This window comes from Nyctereutes procyonoides, unplaced genomic scaffold (genome assembly GCF_905146905.1).
Source record: "Nyctereutes procyonoides isolate TBG_1078 unplaced genomic scaffold, NYPRO_anot_genome, whole genome shotgun sequence".
NCBI classification, from domain to species: Eukaryota; Metazoa; Chordata; class Mammalia; order Carnivora; family Canidae; genus Nyctereutes; species Nyctereutes procyonoides.
In genome coordinates this window covers 39039556-39055857 of record NW_026575048.1, presented here as the reverse complement: position 1 = coordinate 39055857, position 16302 = coordinate 39039556, and the positions used below count along the sequence as shown (strand labels likewise).

The following is a 16302-nucleotide window of genomic DNA, read 5'->3' as shown; positions in this document are numbered from 1 at the left end:
AGAGAGCAAGAGTGTAGGGAGGAGCAGAGGGAGAGGGACAGACTCTGTGCTGAGCCTGGAGCCAGAGGTGGGGCTTGATCCCAGGACCCTGAGATCATGACCTGAGCCGAAACCAAGAGTCAGATGTTCAACTGACTGAGCCACCCAGGGGCCCCCTTACCCTCTTCTGTCATCTCGTCTTTTGTGTGGCTTGTCTTATGGTCTGCTCTGTTAGGCTGTGTAAGAAGCCAGGTTGAATCACATGGTGAAATGTCATGGAGTTTGGAATCCTGAACCTCCTCCCTAATCATGATTAACTTTGCTTTAAGACTGAATAAAGCTGACATTGTGGAAAGCCAACTCGTGTGTGTGCCTTCATAGTGTGCTCATGACATTCCTCCTGCCAGGGCGGGGCTCCACACCCTAGATCTCCCTGCCCGCCTCCTCCCTGAAGAGCCAAATGGCACTGTTCTGCCAAGGCCAGCTCGGGGCTACCCTTCCCTCCCACCATTCCTCTCCTCTGGCCCAGAGTGTGCACTGTTGGCACCCCTGGCTTCTCTCCTCTTCTCTTCCTATATTAGTCATGTACCATTAAATGGGCACGAGGCCCTGTCTGCCTGCACACACATCTTTCAACTGTTTGCATGGGGCCAGGAATTAGCTTCCAAAAGCCTCATACCCTGCATTTGGACTGCTGGCATCTGGCCTAGACTCTGGCCCTCAAAGTCTTCATTGGTGACAGTAACAATGATGGCTTCGTGGAGGAATGAGAACATTTAACGCACGTTACACAGTGTCTGGCACAAAGAAAACATCCAGTGAGGGGCACCTGGGTGGCTCAGTGGTTGAGCATCTGCCTTTGGCTCAGGTTGTGATCCTGGGGTCCTGGGATCAAGTCCTAAGTCGGATTCCCCACAGGGGGCCTGCTTCTCCCTCTGACTCTGTCTCTGCCTTTCTGTGTCTCTCATGAATAAATAAATAAAATCTTTAAAAAAAAGAAAAGCAAGCAAGCAAGCAAGCATCCAGTGAAAGGCAGTGGTTATAGCCTCCTTCACCCCAACCATTACCATCCTCAAAGCCTAACCCCACTCCTACTCCCTCATCTCACACCATTCCTGCTCTCTGGCCATTGAGGACTACAGCACCCCTTTTGCCTTTAAACTAGGTTCTTATCTGTTTCTTTTCATTTATATGTTTATTTCCATGTATCCCAAGCCCAATGTTAAATGCTTAGCACTAAGTTCTAAGTGCTGTATATTTGTGAACTTATTTTGTCTTCACAGTAAGCCCATAACATGTGTACTGTTACTGCCTCCAGATGAGGAAACAGGAGCACAGGGCAGTTAGGAATCTTGCTCAAGATCACAGCTATTGGGAACAAAGGTACTATATGAATACATCACTTTCACGCTCAAAATATCTGAAATGGATCTTGTCATCCTCTCTCACTAACCAGACATTTTTCCCAACTACTCCAATTTCTGACAGCAGTTCCACTAACATGTGAGACCCCAGACTGGAAATCCTGATGTCCCCTGGCATTAACTGTCAAGCTGTTGGGAAGTCCTATAATTTACTTTTTCAGTAGACCTCTTGGAAATGGATCAGTCTCCATTTCCACTTTCTCTGCCTCACACCAGGCCCACACATTCATGCACTGACCACAACCTTGAAACCCAATCCGCAGCCCGGGGCTCTCCTGCCTTGGGACAAACGCACACGCTCCTGCTGAACAGATCTGATGAGACCTAGAGTACATTGTACTTCTGGTTCTGCATATCCTTCAGGTAGGGAGAATTTATTCAAATGTATCCAAATGTATCAAGAGCCTCAAAAGCATTCCAATATCTTTAAGCCAACAATTCTAAGAATTCTTAGAATTATTTCCAGGGAAATAATCAGAGATAAGGACAATAAGTATGAGATATGCAGGGCATTTTCACAGTAACAAAGAATCTGAAAAATTCAAAATATCCAGCACTAGAAGAACAGCTGAATAACTTATCATACTCTCATTTAAAGGAATACTAAGCACTTGGAAGAGTTAATTTTCCAAGAAATATTTAATGACTTCAGAAACTGTTCATAATTTTATGTTAAAAAAAAAAGCAAACCACCTTATAAGAATACAGATGCATTCATTAGTAGTGTATAGAACAAAAGTGGAACACAGCTGATTGATAGCGGTTGGTTATTTGGGCTACAAGGGGTTATTTTTCTTCCTTCCATTTTTCTATATTTTTTTAATTTTCAAGAATGAACCTATTTAGCTTTTATAAGGAAAACAATTTTTAGCCAGCTGAACCAAAAAGAATCTAGGATGAGTGGAGTTCAGATTGTGTGCTTCCTTTGTCCCCACCAGCACTGTCTCATGGGGTGCACCCACACCGAGCCCCATTCCCAGAAGCCAGGCATCCCCCATACTTACTCCCCAACACTGTGCCCTCTCTTGGTCCTGCCTAGCTCAGGCTTCCTCCTGAATCTCTACCCAACCTTCCAAACCTCACCTCTTCTGACAAGGTTCTGCAAAATCTGGGTCAGTATGGCACAGTTTGGGGCATCTAATCATTTCATATTTTTGTTTCATTATCTCAAGCAGTAAGTCCCTAGCAGGCAGGGACTTGGCAGTACTTTCTGCATCCCTGTTGCTGGTATGGCACTGACCAACAGCAGTAAAGTGAACTCTAGAGGTGAACCCATGTACCTTATCACCACATCGAACTGGTTGAGGGCCTGGCCCAGTGCTAGTCCGTGGAGTATGCCACCGCTTCCAATGACCACACAACGCCTACAGCTCTTTGCTCTCAAGTGTTCGGGCATGTCATGCTCGGGCAGTATTTCCAACAGGGTCTGGACTTCACTGGAGAACTTTCGGAATCCAAAAGGAGGATCATACTTGTACTCGGCTTCATTCATTTTGGGGGTCTCCTTCACGAAAGGTGGCAAGTCCGTGCTGTACCTGTGCTCGAACAACTGCGCCATCGACTTCTTCGCAAACATGGGTCGGCACTCCTTTTGCAAGACTTGCTGAGCATATTTCTGAGCTCTCTGGAATGAAATCACAGCGATCTGAGTTTGAATAACTCTTAGGCATTAGAAATATCATCTTACAGATGACACTGTGTCCTGCGATGTCTGATAGAGCTGCCTGTCGATTACTCTTTCAGCACAAAACAGTTGCTTTTTTTTTAAGAGTTAACTGATGCTCAGAAACTTAAAGAAATAAACTGGGAGAATCACAGGACAGGGAGATAAACACAGCAAGTATATTTACTTCATTGTATAAGGAAAGCATGTCCTTGTACCCCCACCTCCTGCCCCTGGCCTAACCTTGTTCCTCAAATAAATTTGGGGTGAAATACACATTTTGAAGTATTTCATGTCTTACAAGATCCTGTCACATGCTACAACATGGATGGACCCTGAGAACGTTATACTAAGTGAAATAAGTCACAAAAGGACTGTTTTCAGCCCACTTATAAGGTCTCTCAAGTATTAAAACTGGTCAAAACAGAAAGTAGAATGGTGGTTAGCAAGGACTGGGGGGCAGGGGCAAATGGAGAGATGGTGTTTAATGGGTCTGGAATTTCGGTTTTGCAAGATATAAAAGTGCTAGAAATCTGTTTCACAGCAACATGAATATACTTAACAGGGTCGAACTGCACATTTAAAAATGGTTGAGATGGTAAGTTTTATGTGTTGGGTTTGGGGTTTTTTTTAACCACAATTTAATGCAATTTCATATTTTGGGTTCTTATCCTTCAAGATGAGAAAGATGCTTATTTATCAGTTGGGGCAATGAGCTTCATACAGTCTGGAATGTAAGTTATTCTAAATGTAATCAGGGATCAGTGTCCTGTCAACATAGAAGTAGTTTTGTATACGATCTTCCTGCACTGCGAATGCCTCGCCTCAACAAGGAAAGGCTGCCGAATGCCAAGTACGGTAGCCCAGCTGAAAGCAAAACTCACCAGAGGGATGTGGTACAAAGGCCCAAGCACCCCAGTCTTCCTCCTGGCTCAGTCTGGCCAAATGCTGCCTCAGAACTGCCTGGTGGGAAGTCTTCCCTCATCCTTGTGCTTCCTGTCCTCATCTCCACCTTCAGCAGCCTTGGCCCCGCCTTACCCCTCCTCCCACCAAGCTCTCCTCACACACACACACACACACACACACACACCCATGTATGCATGTATGAAGTCCTAGATTTTCTGGGATATTTATTTTTAGGATTGAATATGTCTTTTTTTAAACTCTGTTCATCCTATTATGAGGATTATTATGGTTGCATATAGTTTTATTTTTTTTAAGATTTTATTTATTTACTCATGAGAAATACAGAGAGAGAGAGAGAGAGAGAGGCAGAGACACAAGCAGAGGGAGAAGGAGGCTCCATGCAGGGAGCCTCGATCCCGGATCTCCAGGATCATGCCCTGGGCTGAAGGTGGCACTAAACCGCTGAGCCACCCGGGCTGCCCGGTTGCATATAGTTTTAAATGTCTGCCCCAAATATGGTTTTCCTTCAAGTTTTACAATTTTTATTGTCTGGTTTCTGTATAATAAATTTAGTTGTAGGAAAACACCTATCTTATTATAGCAGAACCCCCCCACACACACACACTCCTCCCATTTTAAGATACAGCTTCAAAAAATTCTTAGTACCTGCACAGAATACACTGTCTACATCTGAAGGATGTGGCCTCGTTTTTTAAAAGGGGAACTCATACTCTCTGAAGCAGAAATGATGCTACAGACACTATGCACAGACATGATCTTGGTCTACTGGCACCGACACTCCCACACATCACAAAATGATCGTTCGTATCTTCACTTTGTAGGCTCAAGGTGACATGACAAGTGGGGGGCCAAGCTGGCGTGCTTACCTGGTCTCATTACTTCTCAAATGCCTAAAACCACAGCCCCTGTCTACACAGAGCAGCATACAGACACCACCGTGGAGACCGAGAGTTTAAATATGAACTGGCATCTTCATGAGGAATCAATGGGAAAGCAAAGCCAACCGTGAGCCCGAGTGGCACCAGAACGGAAGGCCTGCCAAGCCTATGGCACGCGGCACCCAGCAGAGACTTAACGCCCCATCAGCGGAGGGACCACACACACCACACACAGTTTGTCTTTAGACCCAAGGCCTGAAGATTAGGAACAGCAAGTTTTAGAGAAGAGATGGAATCCTTCACTAAGGAACAACATGTTAAGTATCTGGTGTTGCAGGTCTCCTAGGACAGAAATGAACGTCTGAGAAGTGCCTGGAGAAACCCAGAGCAGCTTAGTGATCCACGCGTGACTGGAAGAAGTAGGTGATAGAGCCAGAAACGTGGGCTCGGCTCTTCTGGGCTGCCAAATTTCCTCTTTAGAAGTTTCATTTGGAAGGAGGGAAATTTCACTCCATTTCCATTCTGGCAAAGAGTTCCATTTCAGGCTTCAAACTTAATTTTCTAGACTGGGAGCAGAGCACAAGGCTTAGTAATCACCCTCTGACCATGACTGTGCTGGTGCCTCTCTCACTGCAATGTAGAATAAATCAATCCCCAGGGAAATATATGTTCTAGATGCCACTGGAAACATCTACAGTGACAGCAACTCCTTTTATCCCTCTGTTTCACCTCATTTAGAGATGTGTGTGTAACAAGCCCTGAAGCCCCTGGGATCGCTTCTTCTAGACAGAAGCTGCTTTTTAGTACTGAGTCAGGTGGCAAATGGCCACCTCATGTGAGACCTCACTGAAGGGTATTAAAAAAAAAAATCAAATAATTTTCCTTCGCCAAAGTCTCCACTTTCATTTCTGCTGCATAATTTTTAGGATAACACTTCTTAGAAACAGAAGTCAGTGGCATAATTCTTAGCAAAAGGCAATGTTCTCTTTCCTTTCTTTAACTCCAGGACAGGGCATGGCACTGAGGTGGAAGGTGAGTTTTGGGGCTGGGGCTGACCAAACTCAGGTAGGAGCCTAATTCAACCACAGACCACGTGAAAGGAGGGCAGGAGTCACCTAGTGAGAAATTGCAGTTCCTGGCTGGAGAAGGCCAGCACTGCTCTATCCTCACAGGGCTGCTCTGAGGCTCACAGCTTCATGCACTGTGCCCGAGCCAGGTGGGACTTGAGCCCATCACAGAAGAACAGCGACCATAGGCCAAGCTACTGCCACCCTTACCGCACATTCAAGGTAGCTGTCTGTATGTCCACCTGGCTACAAGCAGTACAAGCGGGGCCAAATCTGAATAACTAAGTCACAGAAAGAACACCAGGGTAAAAACTCCAGCTGTCAGTGGCTGTCCAGGACTGGTGATGGACAGAATGTTCTAAGATTAGGACTGGGGTGCTGGTGGTGGTACTATGTGAATGCACACACACTATCACACTGCATGCTTCAGAGGAGGAACTGTGTCACGGCAGACTGTTAAGAAAAAGCAATCAGAAGATCTGGATACTAGGTCCAGTTCTAGATCTATTAGCCAGAGTGTGACTTTGCTAAAGCATCTAGCCCTAGGCCAAGGCTTCAGTTCCCTCATCTCTGATATCTGAGGATGGGTTGGGGGGGATGGGCAGAACCTAGGAAAAGAATCAGTCTAGAGCTTCTGGCACCTTGACTGATAACTCAGGCCAGGTTACTCCGCATAACTTAGCTACATGAGTGTGTAGATCTGCAGAGTCAGGGAGAAGTAAATTTGGCCATAATTAACTACACAGCATGAAATGCAGTCCCCTGAGTGGGATGTGGTTTTTAGCACTCTGAGAAGAGAGAGGGCCTAGTTCAAATTGTTGCTACCATGTGGCCCAAACCTACACTGACAGGACTGTGTCCTCATCTCTCCTCAAACATCTTTCATGTGCAATTTCACATCTGAAATGCACTTTCAAGGTGTCCATATTCTGGCAGAGACCACTGTTAGTCTTTTTAAAGAAATGGCACATTAAGGGGCATCTTTAAATAGAAAAGACAAAATCTACAACTACCATGGCCACACGTCTGCTGCTGTATTAACACAGGCCAGGTCCGGCATAACCAGACAATGCTCAGACTCCAGCAGGGTCAGCAGGGTCCCACTGAAACACTGCAAGCTGAATATCCTCAACAGAGCTAACAAGGCCTCATGGCTTTGAGATCATCTTAGGCTAACATACAGGCACAATAATTCAAATTTGTTTAAATACTCTTGGTGGAAAGGACAACCTCCAACAACAGCCTGGAGACAGGGTTTTCTTTGTGGAGAGCTCATACTGAATACCACCTCGCAGCCAGCCATTCAGAACATCAGGACCACACCAGCCAGCTTCCGTGGCCATTTCCTCTATTCTGGGGACTTGAGAGAGGGTTTCTGATTTTGCTTCAATGAAACATGACCAGCTATCAAATTTGGGATCTGCTCAGTGTGGCATTCAAGGCCTTTCCCTCTTTGGTTCTGGCTCATTTTCAGCCTTCTATCCTGCTATGCCTCACCCCAAATCCTCAGTGATAGCCAACTCTTGCTGTACGTCTAATTTGCAAAGCCCTCGAGGGCATATGCTTTTTGCACACACTGCTCCCTCTGCCTGGAATGCAGCAGGACAACCTGTCAGGACCACTGTGAAAAGTGGAGCATTCTGACAGCATCAACAATGTGAAAAAGCTATTAAAAAGTCTCAAGTAATAAAATAAATTAAAAACACCCCTAATTCCACAGTGGTTATAGCAAGCTTTCACTTTCTATTTTATTAATTTCTGAACTGACGAATGCTTTCACAGACACATTTGACTATATAACTACCCCCTGATTCTTCCCTCTTTCTTCACAAACTATAGGGGACTTTCTACTTTATTCATTTTGGTATTATTTGAATTTCTGGTGTTATGTTTATAATTGGAAAAAATAATGATCTTTTAGACACCTTTTAAAACTGGGTGGATGTGGTGGTCACTGTGGGCTGCCTACTGGGTATCTATTTCCCATTCCTTCTTAGGGAACCTTAGTTTTGTGCAGGATGCTAACACTCCTTCTCCAGGCAGTCAGTGGGGCTTGGGAGGCTGACCTTGCCCATCAGATACTCCCATCCCCCTTGCTAGGGATTGGTCAAGAATGCTCACTGGAGCCCAATCAGGGCAGGGCACTAGCAGCAGTGAACGTAAGTTTTAAAACTGGAATCATCAGCCTAAATGGAGGACTCAGATTCCATGGTTTGGGGGAAGGGGATGGTGAGATTTTTTTTTTCCTGTCTACTATCCACTGGTGGATATGAGGAGTTGAACAGGAACTATCTGACCTATTCCTTAAAGGAATATTAGACTTAATGTGCATTACTGAAAATACTCAAAGAATTGCATGTTGTGTTATTTACCTGTGGATTTTCAATACAATCTGGAGTTCAGAGATAAGACACCACACCTTAGTCTCAGTAATATCTTCCCTCCCTCTCTAGTTTAATATACCTATGTATATATTAATTAATACAAAATGTTAGCACACAATCCCCATCTCCCAAGGGCTTGCTTAAAGGACAAATGAGAAAGACATTAAAATAGTACAGTGTTAAGTGTTAGGATTAAGGTATGAAAGGGGTTTCTAGAAGACAGAGAAGGATAATCAGAGAAGGCTTCTTAGGAAAGGTAACTCCTGAGCTGAAACTTGATGTGAAAGATGAGGAGCAAAGAGGCAAAGGGAAGGGCTCCACACAGAGAAGTCAGAAAGAATGCAGCAAACATAGAGGAAAGTCTTTTCAACAAATGGTGCTGGGAAAACTGGATGTCCACAGGCAAAGGAAAAAAGGTTGGACCCCAACCTCACACCATTTACAGAAAATCACTCAAAATAAATTAAAGACCTACAATTAAGAGCTAAAAGTATAAAACTCTCAGAAGAAAACATAAGCTTAGGCAATTATTTCTTAGATATGAAATCAAAAGCATAAGGAACAAAAGGAAAAATAGATAAACTGGACTTCATCAAAATTAGAAACTTTTATGCTGAAAATGACACTATCAAGAAAGTGAAAAGATAATTTACAAAATGGGAGAAAATACTTGCAAGTCATATATCTGATTAAGGGACTGGTAGCCAGAATATACACAGAATTCTTACAACTCAATAATATAAAGACGAATAACCCAATGAAAAATTGGGACAAAGAACTTGAATAGACATTTCTCCTTAGAAGACATGCAGATGGACAATGAGCACACAAGAAAGATGCTCATCATTAGTTCACAAGGAAATGCAAATCAAAATCATAGTGGGGCATACCTGGATACAGAAAGGCGGGTAAGGAGACACTGGGGCAAAGGGTGAGAGCAGAGGATGCTAAAGGGCAACTGGAGCATTATTCCTGTCCCTGGAATCCCAGAAATGGTGTATTTTTAGAAACACCATCCTTGTTATCAGGGAACTTATATTTTAGATGAGACAACAAAATGCTTAAGTAAATGACTGTATCAGATGGAGTCTGGTAAGTTTCAGAGGCGTTTCCAAGTACCCCTCAGTGTGAACGTCACTGAGTTGGGTACTGCTGGTGCTCAGTATTCAGATCAGGGAATAAACCAGCCTATACTTTCCAGCCAGGGTACTGATACAACTACAGAAAACCACGGAGTCATAGGGCTGGAAGGAATCAGAAAAGTCCTTGATCAACTGTCTGATGCCTAAAGTCTACCCACAGGACCAAACAGTTACCCTGGCTTTGCTTTAAACAGCTCCAGAGATTCGCCACGAAGGTGGTCCATTAATCCCATCTTCAGATGCCTCAGACCATCAAATCCTTCATTCAGCTTGACTACAATCCCCTGATTTGTCCGTCTGCCATTAAGGCCACCTGGGCACAGCTGACCCTCCCAGAGGCCAGGCCTCTGGTTTGTTGACAGTAGCTGCCACATGCCCTGTACCAGGTCTTCTCTCTTTCAGGTTATGTTAACGTTCCCATCCCTTCAAAGGTTCCTCGGGGACATGGTCTTGAGTCTCATCTCTGGTCATCATCAGAAGTCACTAGGACTCCTTGGGGAACCTTACAGAGTAATAGCCATAATGATCAGAGTACTTGTCTGAGCTCTGCAGGGACAAGCAGACCATCCCTGGTCTATTAATGTAGTTTAAGGGAAACAGTTGTAGGCAGCCACAGTACAGGCCTATGCAGATGGTGCAGGCCAGGCACTAAAATGCAAAGTGGATATTACCCCAGGTGTTACTAAAACACATCCTCCCCATCTTCTACTTATGAAATGGTATGTGGGACCCCTGCATGCAAGAGCTCCCATCTCTCTTCAATTAACACAGACTCGAGAGTGATTATCTTTGCAGGTGGTCAGATGGCCAATAGCGTGATTAATTAAATGGACAGGAGAAAGAGGCCACAAAGAGAATGTAGACAAGCAGAGCATAGAAGCAAAGAGAAGAGTTCACAGCTATCAGGACGTGTGCAAGGCCAGCTGGAGAGGGAGGCAGAAGGCCCAAGCAGAGACATCAGATGCATCCTGCTCCACCAAAACAGATGTACTGATGCTGGTGAAATGAACAGTCAGCGAACCTCTGGGGATAGAGCCAGCACAGAAAGGAAGGCTCTGGGAGACACGACGGTTCTGCAGAGGCCATGCTGCACATTTATTAATTGTATTCTTTTCATTTCCTTGTTTACATCTCCCTGTCTCACAGAGCATGTGAGACACTTCCAAGAACATACAGATGGAAGTAAAAACAGGTTAGAACCCAGACTAGAAAAGGAGCTCCATGTCCATTATCTTATTCAAATTTAAGGGCTGCCCTGTCGCACAGATGCTGTTGTCTACATTTCAGCACTGAGAAAAGTGAACTCAAAACAGTTAAGTCACTTGCCTGAGGTCTCATCTTTGACTCAGTGGCATTTAGACTTGAACCTAGGTCAGAAATTTAAACTCCCTCCTCTCTGCATTACCCTGCCTAGAACTTCTGGCTCCTTCTGTGGGTACCCTCTACCCAGGCAGACAGCAGGCAGCAGGAGCTCGGACTCTGCAACCAGGCTGCTGAGTCCAAGTCCCAACCCCACCACTGATGAGTGAAGGTCATCTGAAACAGGCTACTTCTTCTCCTGCCTGCCATCGCCTCAGCTGTGAGGTAACGACAGCTCCCATGATGAGGGTTAAATGAGTTGATATTGCTGACGTACTTTTATAACAGCTACACAGTATACAGAAAACTAGATTAACCGAACTGGTTAACTTAACCAGATGTGAACTTGGGTAAGCGGCTTAACCTCCCAGCCATCATCTGTCAGAGGGACAAATACTAAAATATCTCCCCATTGAGACAATTATAAAGCATCCATACGTGTTGGTCACTGTTGCTATGCTACTGGACTTCAAATCATCTCTTCCTTCACCCAGGACTGAACATTATTGGATTGTTTAACCACTTAAATAATCTGTGAAATTAGCATTTAATAGGTCAATTGATTCAGATAAATATAAATTGAAGGAAAAAAGCTTGAAATACAGTTTAAAATCATTAAAATGAAAAATAACCCCCAGAAATGATGTGATGCTAAAAGAACTTGATCTTGTTCTAAGTACGTGTACGCTGGCAATATCACAGCATGGTGCCCCCATGCCAGGTGCCCTAGAATGGGTCACATGCAACTCACCTCCCTCAACGACTTCAGTAAATGAAGAATACTGTGGGGTGGGTGGGTGGGTGAGTTGGTTATTTGGTTTTTTGCAGGGCAGTGGGGAAAGGCTGTCTCTGATTTTGGAGTACTAAGATAGTGTTTTCCCTGTTTAAAACTTTCACGAGTACTTATTTAGAACCCTTTAGAAATGACATTTCTGTTTAAGTATAAGCTTGGAAATGATTTAATTTAAACCACCAATGGCATATCTAACCTTTACACGGTCTGGGTCCACATAATGCATTTTTTTCATGTCACATTCTTCAGTAGTATAATTTAACTTGAGAATATAAAGGATCCACACTCCAAACACAAGCAATGTACACCTGGAAAAAAAATCAATTAGGTATAATGAGGCAGTTATGGGATAATCAAGAGAAATCATATGAAGTAAGTGAAAACCTACCCCAGACTGAGTTTGCCTGCCATGTAACATCAAAGGACAATCTATAAGGCATAATAAGCATAAGACATGAATCACAATGCAGACCACTGGACTTTATAAAACCAAGTAATAGCTTCTGAGTAACAGAATCTCAGCCTCCATTTTTTGCCACTCTAAAATACTGCCGGTCTATCAAATACTGTATGATTCCACTTATATGAAGCACATCGTCAAAAGTTGCAGAGACAAAAAGTAGAACAGTGGCTGCTAGGGGCCAAGGGGAGGGGAGGGATTTAGTGTTTAATGAGTAGAGAGTGTCAGTTTTATAAGATGCAAAGAGTTCTGGAGGTGGATAGTGTGATGGCTGCATAACAATGTGAATGCATTTACTATCACTGAACTGTATACTTAGAAATGGTTAAGATGGTAAATATTATGTTCTGGGTATTTTACCACAATAAAAAAAATAGGGGAAAATACTGGGAGCCCTTAGAAAAATAAGAAGACAAACATTCTACTCATTATTTTTCTAAAGATTCTACCCAGAAATGAGGCTTAACTGACGTGAGAGAGAACCACCAGTCACCCTTAAGACCATTTACAAAAACTGCTTTTAGAGATCTGACAAATTCCTATCATTATATAGCTTAAAATAAACACACACACACACACACACACACACACACACACACACACAGGATTAGGAGAAAAGAAATGAGCCTAGTCCTGGTTCTCGAAACCTCATTTTATTTTGTTTTGTTTAAAATTATTTATTTATTTAGAGAGAACAAGCGCAAGGGGAGGCGGGGCATGCAGGGGCAGAGAGAGAATCTCAAGCAGACTCTTCGCTGAGCACGAAGCCTGAATGGGGGCTTGACCCCACAACCCATCAGATTATGACCTGAGTTGTACCCAAGAACCTCTAGAAACCTCATTTTTTTAAAAAAAAATTTTAATTAATTCATTTGAGAAAGAGAGGGAGAGAGAAAGAGAGTAAGCACGGGCCAAGGGAGAGGGGCAGAGGTAGAGGGAGAAGCAGGCTTCCCAATGAGCAGGGAGCCCAGTGTGGGACTCAATCCCAGGACCCTGGGATCATGACCTGAGCTAAAGGCAGACACTTAACTGACTAGGCCACCCAAGCACCCCTAGAAACCTCATTTTTTAAATAAGCTTCCCAAGTGATACTGACAAACTAAAAGTAAAAATAAATAAATAAATAAAAATAAATAAATAAATGGAAGTTTAAGAACCATTTCTTTAAATAATGTCACTAAATAAACAAAGTAAAGGAATAACCTGAATAAGAAAATGATCTCTTTTCTCTCTTTTTTATAAAGATTTTATTTATTTATTCATGAGAGATATATAGAGAGAGGCAGGGACATGGGCAGAGGGAGAAGCAGACTCCTCACTGAGCAGGGAGCCCTATGCGGGACTCGATCGCAGGACTCCGGGATCATGGCCTGAGCTGGAAGGAGATGCTCAACCACAGCCACCCAGGTGTCCAATGATCTCTTTTCTAAAGGAAGGGGTAGTTTTAAAAATACAGCATCTAGCACAATATACTATATACAATAGATGCTAAATATTTCTTACTATTTGAGGAGGATGATGTAGGAAAGTATTGCTAGGAAGTGTTTTCCAGACTTCTTGATTCTTCTTTCAACAGGCTCTCCCATGAAAACCTGGACAAGCATCCTAATTTTTCCCTGGGATTGAATACACCGCTAAATGAATAGGATGCTACCATCTGTGTAAAAGTCAGGAGTGGGTAACATATACATGCACGCGCGTGCACACACACACACACACACACACAATTTCTTATGTACACAAGATTGGTTATCTTTAAGTGGGAGGCAAGAATGAGGGTGTATTTTACTGAGTACTTTGAATATCTTTGAATTTTAAATATTGTGAATGTAGTATCACCTGCTCCTCTCCCTAGCCCCCCAAAAAGGTATCACATTTGGTGCATATAATAATTCCCTTATCTTGATTACAAATGAACAAACAAACAAGGCAGGAAAGAAGGACAGCACTGAGGACACTGCACTAGAATGCCTGGTTGTAAGTCTTTCAACCCCACACTGTAGCTAACATGAACCCAGGTTGACCTCGTTTGCTGCCATGGGCCAGCACCTAACACAGTGCCAAGCATGTCAGGCCTCATTAAATACTGATTGATGATAAAAGGAGATGGAAAATATTAATGCACACTTCTTTTTCCTATCTTCCTTCTCCTACACCTACTACATAAGGGGTATTTTCAAAAGGGTGATTTGTTTTTTAAGATTTTATTTATTTGAAAAAGAGAGTGTGTGCACAAGTGAGGGGTAGGAGCAGAGGGAGAGGGAGAGGGAGAGAGAGAAGTAGACTCCCTACTGAGTAGGGAGCTCGAGGTGGGGCTCAATCCCAGGACTCTGGGATCATGACCTGAGCTGAAAGCTTAACCAACTGAGCCACCCAGGTGCCCTAAAGGGGTGATTTTCAACCTGATTTGGCTGCTAATCAGCCAAATGTAACCGCCAAGTCCCTCCCTTAACAATTATACCACTCATTAGGATATAAGGGTGACCTGGTTGAAACACCTGTCATCTTTCTGGGTTTAATATTTAAGGCTCTTCAAAAGCCTGTAAGGGGACTTTAATTAACAATATTTTTAGATTAACTTAAAATAGCTAAGGGGAAAAGCCCTCATTTGTTATGTAAGGGCAGGAAGGGTACACGTAAGAGCCACTCTCTCTAAGGCAGTGAGGCCTGGGGACAGGGCCTGGGAGCTTCCTGGCTGGTGCTGCCCTCTCACAAAGTATAAACCCAGACATCTGTATACCAAACCTTCACTTGAATGTCCCTTTATATGACGTTCTGACCAAGTATGAGAGCTATCCTTTAGGTCCCACTACAATCTTCTCTCAGTTTCCCACAACTGACCCAGCCAGGGGGATCAGAAGACCCGAGGGCTCATACTTACTTAAGGATGTCTTTTAACAATAAGTTGGGTCTTCTCATCTTGTTTTGAGCTCGGGTGTACCATTGCAGAGAGGGTCTTGAGCGATCACTTCTCAGTTTCACACAGTTATACTCACTGGGCATTGCTGTGAAGAGAAGGAAAGCCAAAGGGAAGGAAAGGAGGGAGGTGATGTTTATAAAAAGACTTTAGGGGGGCATATCCATGGCATAGAATACTACTCAGCAATAAAAAAGAATAAACTAGTGATATACCCAACAACCTGAATGAATGAATGAATCTAAGGTAACTATGCTGAGCCATGTAAACTAACAGTTTACATACTGTATGATTCTATGTATATAACATTCTTGAAATGTCAAAATTACAGAAATGGAGAAAAGATTAGTAGTTGTCAGGAGTTATAGAAGGGTAAAGCTGAGGGTGGCAGGATCCTTGTGATGATGGAAATACTGTGTTTTGACTGTATCATCAATATTCTAGCTGTGATATTATACTATGGCTTTGCAAGATGCTGCCAGTGGGGGAAACTGAGCAAGGGGTACAAGGGGTACAAGGGTACAAGGGGTACTCTGTATTATCTTTTATAACTGCACATGAACCTAGTTATCACCAAATAAAAAGTCTAATGTTTTTCAAGAGCCTTTAGCTTTTAGAGGTGCATACAGAACTATTTACAGATAAACAGGAGAAATGAGGTCTGCTTCCAAAAAGTCAGGGAGGGAATAAGAGTGGACATGGGGGAACAGATAAGACAACATTAGCTTCACACTGCTTAAGTGTAAAAGCTGGGCATGGGGTACATGGGGCTCATTATACAATATTCTCATGCTTTTGTACATTTGAAGTTCTCTATAATAAAAAAAGTTTAAAGAGGAAGTGTTATATTAAAAACAGAACAAAAGTATTACACTAAGGAAAAAAATGGCGATTTTCAAAGACATTTTTCTTCTAAAAATTATATGTTGAGTATACCTGTCTACTTATTCTTTTGAATTAACTGTGTTTTCAAATTTTCAATTTCTAAATAATATTCTAACGGGTACTGTAATAGAAATCAGTACGTCTACCCCTGTATAAGTTTCCCCCTTCCTGACACCTGGGTGGCTCAGTGGTTGAGTGCCTGCCTTCAGCCCAGGGCATGATCCTGGAGTCCCAGAATCGAGTCCCACATGGGGCTCCCTGCATGGAGCCTGCTTCTCCCTCTGCCCATGTCTCTGCCTCTCTATCTCTCTATGTCTCTCATGAATAGATGAATAAAATCTTTAAAAGAAAAAAAAAAGTTTTTTTCCCTTTCCCCTCAACTGGGTTAAACGCTGGATTTTTTAGCTGGGTGCGTGGCCTCCTA

At 43.2% G+C, this 16302-nt stretch overlaps 1 protein-coding gene across 3 annotated transcripts in view; it reads right to left on the bottom strand.

Moving 5' to 3' along the window:
• ST3GAL5 (ST3 beta-galactoside alpha-2,3-sialyltransferase 5) overlaps window positions 1-16302 on the bottom strand; it is a 51937-nt gene that overhangs the window by 12475 nt on the left and 23160 nt on the right. For 2 of the 3 annotated variants that reach the window (XM_055327281.1, XM_055327280.1), the window contains 3 exons: window positions 14958-15081; window positions 11813-11924; window positions 2684-3027 (listed from right to left, as the gene is read on the bottom strand). In XM_055327281.1, the coding sequence (XP_055183256.1) occupies window positions 2684-3027; window positions 11813-11924; window positions 14958-15079 (578 nt within the window). In that variant the 5' untranslated portion in view covers window positions 15080-15081. The remainder of the gene's footprint in view (window positions 1-2683; window positions 3028-11812; window positions 11925-14957; window positions 15082-16302) is intronic. The other variant, XM_055327282.1, reaches the window with a different exon arrangement.